Genomic DNA, 13,723 nt, shown 5'->3' on the forward strand with positions numbered 1-13,723 from the left:
CACACAATGTAATTGATTTAATTCATTTAATCTCAATTGAATGGTATTAATTGAATGATCTGGGTGTTCATTGTAAGGGATGCTTATGAATTCTATAATTACTTTAAATTATAATTTAAATTGAATTATAATTAAATAATTGTTTTCATTTTAACTCTGTTCACTGCCCAGAGTCATTTGTTGAGATGGGCGGCCATATAATTTGGATAAATAAATAAAGTTAACAGGGGAACAAAGGACCTAAATAAAATTATGTATTTTATATAACTATTTAACTTGGAAAGTTTATATTCCTCCTTTTAATCAGTTGAATCTGAGATGGCTTATAATAGCTATTTGAACACTGAACTCTGACACTGATTGGAAGCAGGCCCCTTGCATTTCAGGCTAGCATATTTCTGTCCTTACCAGGAAATATTATGGATCAAACCTAGAACTGTCTACATGGGAGGTGCAAGTAGTAACAAGAGCAAAACTGATACACTTAATTTCATTTAGATTGTTTTAAAGTAGGTTTTATGCTACAAAGACCTAAACAGTACAAAGAGAGATGAAAATTAAAAAGGCCCCTCTGACCCACCCCCCCAACCACACACACACACACAAAGCTGGTCCTAACCTGGCTGCTTGTCTTAGCCTTCCCCCCAAGGTTCAGGATCTGGAGCTTCCAGTGCATCTTCCTATAAGTATTGTTTCATCCCCCACTCCCAAAATAATCACCAAAGGAACATGCAGACATGGTCAAAACTCACCTGGTTGCAAAATTGCCAGGCAGCTTCCATTTCACATACACAACTCACAAAGACTTTCAAATACAACCTAGGAAATGACAGGCAGCTGGGAAGCCTTGAATGATTTCAGTAATTTGATTGATGCTCTTTTATAATCAACCTTGCCATACCTACCCCCCCCCCCCAATATTTTGGAAACCACTAGACTAGTGTGCACAAATACATGTACAGAAAAACATCTATGGGGTGGGTAGCTGCTAGCAATTTATCTTCATGTGGAGCGAGAAGTGGGCAGGGGGTTCTCCATAAGGGTACCTCAGGGGGTGGGACACCGATGTGACAATATTTGCCCTTTCAGATTGGCCATCTGCAAAGAAAGATGGTGTTTTCCACATTTCGAGGTCAGCAGAAATAAGTTAATTTGGGGATGATTTCAAACTGCTTTGTGAAGGATTGTACCAGGGGTATCCATAGCGCATGGTAAAAGAATTCAAGATGACAGCCATGGTGGTGCAATCAAAGTTCTGCTTGCTTTTTATGTGTGTCACATGTGTATAAGGCATATATGGATATAAAAAAACAAGTAGGTCTTCTGTTTTGATTTTTTTTTTTAACCACAACCTGCAGACACTTCTGGATTGCACGTTGGAAACTTGGGTGATGTGGCAATTTTCTTATACTGCGGAAACGTTTCACTGCATTCTTTCTGCAGGAGGAAGCTAAATCTGCAAACCTACGGGGGAAAATGCAGACAGAAAAATCACTTTAAATTGTTTTTATTTGGTCTCTCCATTTGTTATTTCAGAAACAAGAAAGAGCATATAGATTACAGCAAATAATACATCAATAATATTCATGGAATTATTATAATTTAAAACTAAAAAGTATTTGTGCTCTTGTCACTAGTAAATTAAATCTTGATCTAGCTCCACCTAAAAGTATATGCTCTCTGACTGAAAGGCACCTAAAATCCTATATTTGGTACAAATATACTATTTGTCTAAATAATGCTGAAGCAGATTACGTTAAATATTACAAAGAAATCTTTGTTTGCTTAGAAGTTACCTTTCTTTCCATGGCAGTGGTTAGAATACTTTCCAGTAAACCACACACACAAAACTAGCATTTCAGGGGCATATGTAGGTTCAAATCTTTTCCCTTGAAATCTAACTTCCCACATTTTTTCTCCCCTCCTCTTTCTTTTCATGTGTGTGTGTGCACACAAAAGCAGGTTCAAGGGAACTACCTTTTCTTCCTCCACACAGAAATGTAAAAAGCCTGTCCCTTGCAGCAAAAACAATTCTAAAGTATTTCCTGAGACACTGTGATCCGCAGTCTTCCTGAAAGCCACATCCAAAGCAGAGGGACCGAGCCTGAAAGAGCATCTCCAGCCACAGAAAGGACGAATCCAAGCCCAGCCAGGTTGCACCAGGCCCTTCTCGGCAACCCGGATCTCCTTGGAAACAAGGTGGTAAACACAAGGTTCGAGGCAGGGGAGCGATACGTAAACAAGTAACCTGAGATGGATGGACAGCTGAGGTCTTCCAGTCAGGCGTTGTGTCCGGTTGGCGTTTGCATTTGTTCTTTCCAGCAGCCCAATCAGGGGAGGAGGGTGTAGGCCAGAAGAAGGGAGGAAACCCAAGGAAGAGATAGGCCTGTTTTCCCCCAACTCTACAAGGAAGCATCCATAGTTTCAGGTGGAAGCAACAGGTAACAGATTCAAGGTAAACAAATATTTTATTCTCATCCCCTTCATCCGTGGCTTCCAAAAGTTATCATGCCATTTATATCCCTGTCTTTTCCTCCTCTGCTATTGAAGACATTGCCTTTTATAAAGTTCGTGCAATTAAAAAATAGGACCTGGGATTATAAATAATGTGGGTTAGTGGAGAAGCAAAAAAGGAATACACAGCAAACTGGGAATAATTGGATTTGCTTGATATGCAGCCTTGATATTCAAGAGAACACCGAGCGGGGTGGTCTGAGAGAGCCTTCGTTGTAGGTAGCAGATCCGTTTGTGATGATTATTGTCAAGTTAGGATTAAAGTGCTTTTCGGCCAAGATGGTGAACAACAAATTAAAATACAGGACAGATACTGTTTTATAATGTGCAGAAAGCGAAAAGGGTAGCTCATCATAGTGGTATAAAATAAGAAAGATCATGATGTCTTTTTAAAGGCAGAAGAGCATTAAATACTGTATTAAAAAAAAAAAATTCCTTCACTGACTTTGCTCATTTGAGCTCCCTTTGTGCTTTAAGGGAGAAACCAAGTGCTCAGATCTACGTTGGGATTGTCCATAGGTTTAGGTAATATAGTACCTGTCTGGAGGGTGGTTGCTATTCAGGACACAGAGCTCACTGGTTTTGAACATCATACAGAAAGGTGTTTGAAAGGGATTTTGACTGTGAGAATTTTTCTATGCCAGGACAATCTCCAGCAAAAGGAGAAATCATTTCATGAAAATGTTAGCTGCCAAACTGATTGCTGCTTCCAACTGGTTCTCATCAAAAAAATTCTTGCTTTCTGCCACTAACAGCCTAAGTGGATCAATCCAGCTTCGTTGTTCAAGATAGGGGAGGTTAAATCTGATTTTATTTGGATCTTATCCAGATACCGCACTAGTTTGGTGTTATGAAGGTAGTTTTAAGAGCAAGAGATATGCTGTTAAACAGTGAGATACAATTCAGCAATAACTTTATAAATTGCAGCTGACCGAGCAAAGATCTTGACTTCATATGGATCATAGATCCATGGATGTTAGTGTTCTATAAAAATAAAAAAAGTTATTTTTAATGGAAAAATTTATTTAGTGCAATGTTGGGAATTTCCAACTATTGACACTAAACAAAAAAGAAAATCAGGAATGGATTTCTGTACTTCATAGGGAATGCTTGATTTTAGACTGTCAGCTTGAAACTCCTCCAGAGATGGTCAGGTTCTATATAACATCTCCAGAGAGCTTAACTAGGGTACAGTAGCTAAACAGTGACACATCATCAAGCCTCTCACTCAACTTTTGAAAAATTCTGGGTTATTAATTTACAACATTCTGTAGCCATTCACAGCCTGCAGCTGTCAGGCACTGCAGTCCTTAACCCAATAAAACAGAAACATTCTCCAGAGACTCAGCAGGTCCAAAAGAAAGTCAGTTTATTGATGATTAACATACAGTCCTTAGCAAGGAATTGCTGAAACTGAAAAGCCCGTGCAAAGCAATGCTTTCTTAACCCTTCTGCTTGCTCCCCTTTTCCCCTCATACTTTCTGACACCTTTCTCTGCTCTCACGCCAGTACGACCTTTGCATTCCTGAAGACTAGATAAGGTGAAGCCATCTGTACTAACTGTTATGCACCTAACTGGCATTACACGCCCCCCCCCCCATACAATTATGGCAGAACCGAGCGAGCTAGCAAGTACAATTAACGCAGTTAATTGTGAGGTTCTGACAGTAGCATCAGTCTACACACGGCAGTAAGACTACTAACCTATACCTAATCTGGCCAGAGGGAATACTTCCTCTTGGACAATTGCTAATCTAGCTGGAAAATTTGGATGTTGCAGTCCCAAAATATTAGAGGTGGGGAGTGCCACGTTGGGGAAAGCTGGTGTTGAGGATTTTGCTCTGGAAAATGGTCACCAGCTAGGAGAGTAATCAATTGCATACAGTATATTGATTCAAGATTGTTTGTAGAGAAAGCTCTATGATACACTTCAGATTGAAGTGTCTCCTATGGAACCAATTCATATAGTTAGTTGCATATAATTTTATAGGGGTAATTCTTCCCACATTGGATGCTGAAAGACTTGATAGAAATGACAACTACATAGGCAATTGATGCTAGAATTGCAAGGGGAGAGAGGGAAATTTGGAAGAAGACTTGTTTTCTTTCTGGAGACCCAGGACTGGCGTCCTCCATACCTTTTGCTATGACTTCCTTATCTCTCTCTTCTATTGGCATTCCTAGAAGTAAAGACCTCACACAGTTTCTGAATGTTAATTGAAATATGTGTTCCTTAATAAGAGACTTACTAAGCCCTTCGTGACCATTTTTTAAAACTTCCTTTTCCCTTGCTCCCAGAAAAGAAATAAATCCATCTCTAGGGATTTAGAGAATGACTTATTTGGAGGATATGTTAGAGAAATTTCCTGCAAAACCATCGCCTTCCCAACATGCTCCTTATATGCCATGTTTTGTTCTCCCCAAAGCAGGATAGAATAGCCCCAAGGAGGAGGCTGGGACTATCAAAGGCGTTAACATTTTTTTTCATCTCAGGGAGAGAGGGTAGATCTGAAAAATCCGTGAGCATTGGACATGCTCCATACATGTGCTTATATTCTAAGCTGGCACTTGTGTTTCCTCTCAAGAGTTGAAATTCCAGTTTTACATAGTAACCTTTCAGACTGATGCCATTAGATAGTATCAAAGCCTTTACTAAAGGCATTTTGAATAATTGCTCCACATTTCATTGCTGCTGTGGTTTTACACACACACACACTCCATGAATTGTAATAAGCATAACTGCTAGAATGTACTTCTTGTTTTACTTCAGCAAAGTGTTGGCTCACACTTGTTATTTCATTTTGGGTTATTTGGTAGAGGGGATTTTGAGGGGGGGACAGAAGGCTGCACTCCAGATGCCCCCCCCAAAAGCAGCAAATCCAGGGGCCACCTGGATCTGGGAATTTACCATTTTGGTTCTGGAAGGGGTTGCACTTCCCCAGACAGACGCAGTGTGCAATCTGGGGGTCCTTCTGGACTCGTAACTCCTGCTGGAAGACCGGGTAGCAGTTGTGGCTAGAAGGCCCTTTACACAGCTTCAAGTGGTGCACCAGTTGCGCCCATACCTGGATCAGGAGGTTCTACCCTCAGTCACTCATGGCCTGGTCACCTCCCAGTTGTATTACTGTAATGCACTCTACATGGGGCTGCTCTTGAAGAGCATCTGGAAACTTTAGCTGATACAAAATGCAGCGCCACAGGCAGTTATGTGCACACCTAGATCTACGTACATTATACCTCTACTCCGCAAGCTGCACTGGTTACCAATTTGCTTCCAGGTTCAATTCAAGGTGCTGGTGATAAAACCTTACATGGCATGGGACCAGGTTATTTGAAGGACCACCTCTCCCCAGTGACATCTACCATCCCATCAGGTCCAGCAGAAGAGGCTTGTTGCGGGTTCCGTCCACTAGACAGTGTCACTTGATGGGACCCAGGAGGGCCTTTTCTGCTGCTGCACCCACCCTATGGAATATCATCCCCCCCCAAGGTCGTGCTGGCCCCAACCTTGATGGCCTTCTGGAAGGGCCTGAAGACTTCGCTTTGCCATCTGGCCTGGGGATCAGAGATTGGTGTGGAGCCCATAAAATGGCTGTACTGCCCTTGAATGACTGTGCTCCCCCAGTGACTACATTGTATGCTTTTAAATTGTTTTAACATTTTGTATTGCTTGTAAGGTTGTTTTATTTTTTTACTTTTTGGCATTGTTTATGGCTTAATTGTAAGCTACCCAGAGTCACAAATGTGAGATGGGCAGCTGTATTAATTGAATAAATACATAAATAAATAAATCATATCTGCAATGTAAATACATCTGGAACCATTGGGAGTGCAACTCTTTGCAAAGTGAGCTGAAAATGAGCTGCAGTGAAACAGAAGAGATTACTTCCAAGGAAACATCCTTAGGATCTAGTTGCTAATATCATATTTGTGTGTGTGTGTGCGTGTGTGTGTTTTCACCACCTCCTATTATTACATCACTGTGTGGTTGCTAAGAGTCAACCCCAGATTGACAGCACGTAATCAGTTGATCGATTTGTAGATGAGGAACCAATACTCAATACAAAGCTACTTACCTTCTCTGCGGTAACCAGATGCAAACACTCCTTTTCTGCTGCTGCACCTACCCTATGGAATATCATCCCCCCCAAGGTCATGCTGGCCCCAACCTTGATGGCCTTCTGGAAGGGCCTGAAGACTTGGCTTTGCCATCTGGCCTGTGAATCAGAGACTGGTGTGGAGCCCATAAAATGGCTGAGAAGGAAATTTTAGCTGCTGCCTGTGCTTGTTTTCCCTCAACTTTATTTAGCCAATTACACACATCAGCATTTTACATAATGTTTACATTTTCAAGCAGTGGTTGAAATTTGTTTGACTCCTCTGTTGTCTGACCCATGAATGGCAAATATGCATGAGTTAGCTTAACATAAATATGCGTCAACTGTCTTACTCATCAAAAGGGTTTTAAACATTGAAAAATGTCATCTTAAATTCCCCTTGCCAAGATCTTCCCACTCATATCTACATATTGATATTCTAGAAAAAGCTCTTCATTTAGGTGGCAAAGTAGCCTCTTTTCTACAGATAGGATGACCAGCACTTTTGCCCTAGTTTGCTCAGGTGCCTTCAACAATACCTGAATCTGCAGCCTAGGAATGCTTGTGTCCATAAGTGCAGTTCCTGGAGATGCTTGGAAGACAGGAAAGGCATGTAAGACCATTTTAAAGATTTCAGAGTAGATGTCCTAAATCTCTCTCTTTGGACTTTTCAAAAGATTGAGATCTCTTGTTCAGCACAGCTCCATCAAGATAGAGATGGCTCGCCTTTTATCTTTTTGTAAGACGACTGACCTCATTTCTTCTAGATGCCGGGCACAGCACGACATGACAGGGAAATGGCAATCCAGGCCAAGAAAAGGCTTTCCAATACCACTGATCCAATCGAGAAGCTACGCCTTCAGTGCCTGGCAAGAGGTTCAGCAGGCATCAAAGGCCTGGGCAGGTAATGGATCCATGAGATAAATGATGAAAGCAAGCTGTGGCCAGACATTCATGGAGGTGAAGCCTGCATCCCTTTAAAACTGAACTAGCTAGTTCAGCCTCTTTCAACTCTATTTCAACTGGCCCGGAGGGGTTAAGACCATGAACCAGCCATTCAGTCTGATGTTGGGTGAGGATCTGCTGTTTAGCTGCGCTCCTTTCAGACTGTAAGTCCTCTTTGCACGGCACATGTTTTAACGCATTCAAGAAACACGATTAAGAAAAAGGTAAGAAGGCCTGAACGAGAAGGAAGGAAGAAAGGATTCTAGTGCTACTATTCATGTTGTTATATCTGGGTGGAAAATTCCAGATGACCACAAGATGACACCAGAGAGATCCGGAAACAAATTGCCCTTGCTGCCATCTAGTGGTTGTACAAATATTTGCAGCCTAGATATGGCAACCTTACATTAGGCAACTATGTCCATCTTTTTCTCCTTCTCAGATTACAATTGGCTTAGATGCTGTTGACAGCTCCATTAATACTGCCAGCTCTCTGCCCTAAAAAATTAGATTCTAACATGGTGCAAAGAGAAGCATCAGTTGCATGTATAATTTATTCTGCAGCAATTCCAGGGGCCTGTTGTACGTCCAGATGCATCCTTAGGCTATAAATGGTAGAGGCTACAGGCTACAGGGGCTGCAGGAAGAAGTAACTTTAAAAAAAAAGGTAAAGGTGAAGTTCCACATTCTGGAAAGTGGAGAGGAGGACCATCGCACTGGGCTACCTTGTAGGAAGTGAGTGTTTTGTGATTGGCCATGTCTGCTCTGGCAGCCATTTTGTGAGAGTGCCCATAACAAATTCTCAAAATCGCAAATGTTCCCAGTGACCACAACAATGTTGGAGACTCCTAATCTAAGATAAGTAGTAATGGAGAATGAGCAGAGGAGGAATACAGGAAGGGGACAGAGGAAAGCTGACATCTGCACCCCTTGGAAAAAATTACATGGTCAAGGAAGGGTAATTGCACAATAAGTTCTCATCTGGAAACTCTGAAAAAGATCAGGATGACATAATTGGCATAGGCCTCAGTCATAATTTTAGATTGCAGGGATTCCAACTGTCAAATAAAGCAGTGCATTCTGAGAATAATTGTTATGCTTATTGTCTATTGAACTATATTTAACTTTTTAAGATCATTCTAAAGTCTTGCCTTCTAGAATAGGAAGAGATAAATAAACACATCACATTCAACATGAGCAGTTAAAACACAACAGACAGTTGAAATCCAGTGAATGAAAGGGAAGATATCCTAAAATAGCCTAACAAAGGAAAAGTTGCTCCTTGTGTGGCAAAAGAATCGAGACTACACAAGCAAATGTCTTGATGGGGAAAATTTCATTAAAAGGTATTAAAATTGAAATGCCTGGAATTTACTCATCTCCTAATTTATATCATCTCTCAAGGAACGCGAACAGGATCTAAAGCCAATCTCAATGGATGGATACCATTCCTACCATTCTGTAGGAAATGATCCTTGAGAAAATGATCCTTGAGATACTCCAGCCCAAGGCATTTTTACTGTTACACATTAAAAGCAGCATTTTGAATTATGCTTGGAAATAGACCTTTGGTTAATATAACTACTTCAAAATTGGCATAATGTGTTCCATATGAACCATCTCATTTAGCAATTGTTGTATTTTGCATCAACTGCAGTGGTTGAACTATTTTGTAAAGGCAGACACACATTTTACCCTGAGATGTGGTGCTGACTACCTCCTTAGCTGGCTTGAAAAAAGGACTGGACCAATTCATGGAAGTCATGGGATCTATGGCTATTAGCCTTGAGGGCAATGTGACTGCCTCTGAAGGCCATCTGCTGGGAGACTAGTGGGCTTCCTTGGGCAGTTGCTCAGCCACTGTGAGAACAGACTACTGGACTAGATGGGCTGTGGGTCCAATCCAGCAGAGTACTGCTTATGTTCTTATAGACCACATAGCAGTCAGCTAAATCAGATGTTACCAGTTCAAAGGTAATTTGCCCAAGCAGTCTCTGTCCAGGAAGATTGCAATTAGCTCATCAGCTATAGTAGAATGTGTGGGAATTAGAAGTAAGGGTGACATTAATATATACACTCATATCCAGGATTGCCAACCTGACCTTTTGAGAGCAAAGCCATTATATCCACATCTAGGTGGATACTGGTTCCTAATCCAAATGCATGATTTGTCCGTGCTACATCAATCTTATTTTAACTGATTTTTCAGTTTATTGGTTCCTAGTCAATTTGTTTATACGTGTGTATGTAACTGTCCAATTGCTGTTTTGGTCCCAATTCAAGGATGTGCAAGTCTACCCAAGTTTATTGTATCTACACACATCTACTTTTCAGTTAAGAGTGGAAATACCAATCAGGTGAAGATGAGGGTTGCTTATGTAAGAGTTACTCTAATTTGATGTAGAAGTGAGATAAACATTCAAACTGAACAATATTCAGCACCTGAAGCTGCAAGCTTCCATCGTGAAATTTGGAAATGAGGTCAGATGAGAAGTCTTTATATTTCTCAGAAACAAGGCTCTTGCTGTTTTTTCCTTAAATGTGTCTTTCCTAGATTTTGTACGTCATTGTCCTATTTCTCTTACTCTTTGATCTTTGTAACTCTTTTCTTTACAGTCACCCTTCTTTTCTTCAGGGTTTTCCACATCATGGATGACGATAATAGCAGGACCCTTGATTTCAAAGAGTTCTTGAAAGGACTCCATGATTATGCTGTGCTGATCGACAAAGAAGAAGCTGAAAAAATTTTCAAAATCTTTGACAAAGATGGAAATGGAATAATTGACTTTGATGAATTTCTCCTCACATTAAGAGTAAGTTTTAAACAACAACAACAATAGTTTCCCACATTATTGTGTTTTGTGAAATATAACATGCTGGATCCATGTCCAAATCTGTAATGGTATGTGGGTATGTACCTTGGGAGACCCTGTCTAGGGAACAGTAAGATAAGAGACAGCACAGCCCACAGCTGGATAGTGGATGGGGCAACAGCTCAGAAGGGACCCCCTCTAGTTTTTTGGGTGGTAAAGGAGACAGTGGGAAATGTGTACTTTCAGACTTGCAAGATTCCATTAATGTAGCCTTACAATGAAGTAGAATTAGCTTATCTGGTCATGTTTCCTGTCTGGTCTACCTGATAAGGCTGATGAAATCAGTGCCTTCACTGGACAAGCTTGTTCATGGGTATGGGGAAATAACTTGGGGAAATCCCTAATATGAGCTAACTGGAACATTTGAACCCCAGTGATAGTGCTGTAGTGTGTACAGCATGTTCAAAGAAATCAATTTATTTAAAACAAAAGAGTATGGTTAGGAAGTAGCAGTTAAATAAGCTTCAAATTAACTGGTTGATATGTCTGCCAAATGGGTTGGAATTGTGTAGGGAAACATAGATACCTGGTATCTATCAGGTACCTGATTATATGAAAATTACAGACAAGACTCTTAGAGCCCTTAGTGTCAAACAGTACAACTGTGTGGCTTTCAACTCCTTAATGAGGCCACAGCAGATGGAGGCACTTGGTAAATAAAGGGGAGATTTTTGTAAGAATTTGTGTCTGCCACATGGTATGTGTGTTTCAGAGGCTGCAATTGTATCTGAAGAGGAGAGGATTAAACTTTCCCTTCTTTTATGTCGTGGTTCATATTGCATCTTCATCTTGGGGTCAAGGAAACTCAAAGCACATTAGGAAAATGCATGCCACATTTCGTGTTTTGTAAATTAATACTTTATTACGCTGCTATTATATGGGGCTTTCATGAGTTACTTTGTGTTTTGGTTGGTTGGAAATGTATTTTTGTATTAAAACATTATATATTATTGTTTATATATTGTACTTATATTGTTCAAATCCCAGCCAGCTGCCGAGAGTTGCATTTGGGAGATGGGCAGCCATATAAATCAATTTAAACAAACAAACAAATAAAAACCTGTGATAGCCCCTCTGCTCTCCCCCACATGCTCTTTTTATATCTCCCTACATCCTATCCATTCTGCTTTCCATCTACTTCCAGCCTTCGGTCCTACAGTGCATGGCACACAAATCCCATTCCAGCACCGGCAGTGCTTCTTCCTCACCTCCAACTCAGAATCACTGTTCTCAGTTAGAAGGGAAATGAGATGAGTAGCTAAATTCCAGCAAGGAACAGCCAGCAGATAGTGGTGGAGTATAAGCCAGGAGACAGTTGCTCTTTTCAAATACAAGTAGCAAGCTTCTGGAGAAGTTTTGGTAGCCAAAGGCACCAGATTAAGCAATTCAACACCAGTTCATAGAGGAGCGGTGACCTGTGCACAGCTCCACCTGGTTTAATTCTTCTACTTTGGCTCACAAATAATATGGTGTATACCATAGTGAACATCTGGAGGCATCCAGGTGGCCAAAAGCACCATATGGGAAGGTATGAAATTAGCCCAGAGATGAATAATGATCCGCACATGGGTTCCTCTGCTTTAATTCAGTTCCATTGTTTTTTTCCACAGTGCATCTGCTATACTCCTGCATGTTCTTTTTTGAGAATCCATGTTCACATCCTTTTCTTTAATGCTCTGAAAACGTTAGAGGAAACATAGCTCATCAAGCCCACTTTTGATATTAAGAAACGTAGAGTAATAGGATCAGCTGGAAGGAAGGTGACCTTATAATGACATTGCTTTGTGCTTTTTCTTAGCCTCCTATGTCTAACGCAAGGAAAGAAGTCATCATGCAAGCTTTTCGAAAGCTAGATAAGACAGGGGATGGTGTCATCACCATTGAAGATTTGCGAGGAGTCTACAATGTAAAACATCATCCCAAGTACCAAAATGGAGAATGGACTGAAGACCAAGTTTTTAGGACTTTCCTGGAGAACTTTGATTCACCCTATGATAAGGATGGACAGGTAAGTGAGGAGGAGATTAAAAGCAAACAAAAACTAAGCCAGTCACGCCAGACATGCCAGAAACTCTGTTGTTCTTTTAGGTGGACTTGCTGAAATGATCAATAGAGATCTCTTTTCTTTGTCCCCCTACTGGGCAGCCATTGGGCATGGAAGGGAAGCACCGTGGACTTTATACTGATACTCATACTTCTGTCTCTCTCCATCCCCCAAAGCCCTGGAATGCAAGTTAATCCTCCTGTAGGAAAATGGAATATATCTTACATTTCAAAAGAAATTCACTGAAATTATGCATATCACGTTCCTATATCACTAATCATGCTTAATTTTGTTCTGGATCTGCGAAATAGAATGCAAACTCTTTGTGGTTTTAATAGGAAAAATATGAGAGGGCTCTTATATTGATCTAATGTGGCAGCTCTCTTTGGATCTTGCATCCCAGTAAAACATGTTTCACCAGTATCTTTCAGTGGGGCTGTTCCTCATGCTTCTCATTAGAGCAACGCAATTGGGCTGTACAATGGCAAACCGAGGCAGGTTTTAAGATCAAAGTAATGGCTGCACCGTCTACATGAGATGCCCAGGAGGGGGAGAAAGTGGCTCCGTAATGCTCTATAGGAACACTTTCATTCATATATTTGTGAATGCAAATGTCCCTATAGAACATTATGTATATATTCCACTAGAATTTAATTCCCCCCAGATTTCTTGCACATAATAGTTTATACTTTTATTTAAATACATGCATTATTTCTCTTTTCCAAACTTTTCTGCTGTAGGTCACAACAGATGAATTCATGAACTATTATGCTGGTGTCAGCGCTTCAATAGACACTGATGTCTATTTCATCGTGATGATGAAAAATGCTTGGAAAATCTGATAGCATAAAATGATTCTTTGTCGTTATTCTGCTTTAAACATCTCCTTCATCCAACATGTAGGACAGTGATTATACTATGTGGAATTACTGTTAGCAGCTTTTACTGAAATAAATTAAAATGTCTTATTGTTACTGTTACTATTGTGTCCATTGTTTTAGCACCACCAATGTCAGGGAAGAATTGATTTTTACATTCCTTCAGCAAGCAAGGTTTCTCAGAGTAAATAGCAGGGCAAGTAGGTTGGTGACATCCCCAGGGACAAGTGGTGGTGGGATCAGAGCTTTTAAAACCTTTCTCCAGCTACAAACCTAGCACTGGAAGAGGCTATTTAAGCTACCAGGTCTGATGTGCTCCTCTGTGCTGGAACTCAAAGCATCTCCAACAGAGGACCATCCAACCTCAGCCTG

At 40.7% G+C, this 13,723-nt stretch overlaps 1 protein-coding gene across 1 annotated transcript; it reads left to right on the forward strand.

The window, feature by feature from the left end:
* Nucleotides 1–1,967: 1,967 nt before the first annotated feature.
* CAPSL (calcyphosine like) lies at nucleotides 1,968–13,440 on the forward strand. The gene is made up of 5 exons (XM_007440044.3): nucleotides 1,968–2,455; nucleotides 7,379–7,515; nucleotides 10,192–10,369; nucleotides 12,228–12,437; nucleotides 13,214–13,440. The coding sequence occupies exons 2-5, from the start codon at nucleotides 7,379–7,381 to the stop codon at nucleotides 13,313–13,315; spliced, it is 627 nt and encodes a 208-aa protein (XP_007440106.1). The 5' UTR covers nucleotides 1,968–2,455; the 3' UTR covers nucleotides 13,316–13,440.
* The last annotated feature ends 283 nt before the right edge of the window (nucleotides 13,441–13,723 follow it).

This window comes from Python bivittatus, unplaced genomic scaffold (genome assembly GCF_059951505.1).
Source record: "Python bivittatus isolate LINGU-HERP-01145 unplaced genomic scaffold, Pbiv_v1 ctg000570_np1212, whole genome shotgun sequence".
NCBI classification, from domain to species: Eukaryota; Metazoa; Chordata; class Lepidosauria; order Squamata; family Pythonidae; genus Python; species Python bivittatus.

What these genes read in the sequence shown, in the direction of transcription:
- CAPSL (XM_007440044.3), top strand. Translation starts at nt 7,379, where the DNA reads ATGCCGGGCACAGCACGACATGACAGGGAAATGGCAATCCAGGCCAAG. An exon ending in GGCATCAAAGGCCTGGGCAG is followed by an intron (nt 7,516 to 10,191) that starts GTAATGGATCCA and finishes TCTTTTCTTCAG; the next exon opens with GGTTTTCCACATCATGGATG. An exon ending in CCTATGATAAGGATGGACAG is followed by an intron (nt 12,438 to 13,213) that starts GTAAGTGAGGAG and finishes TTTCTGCTGTAG; the next exon opens with GTCACAACAGATGAATTCAT.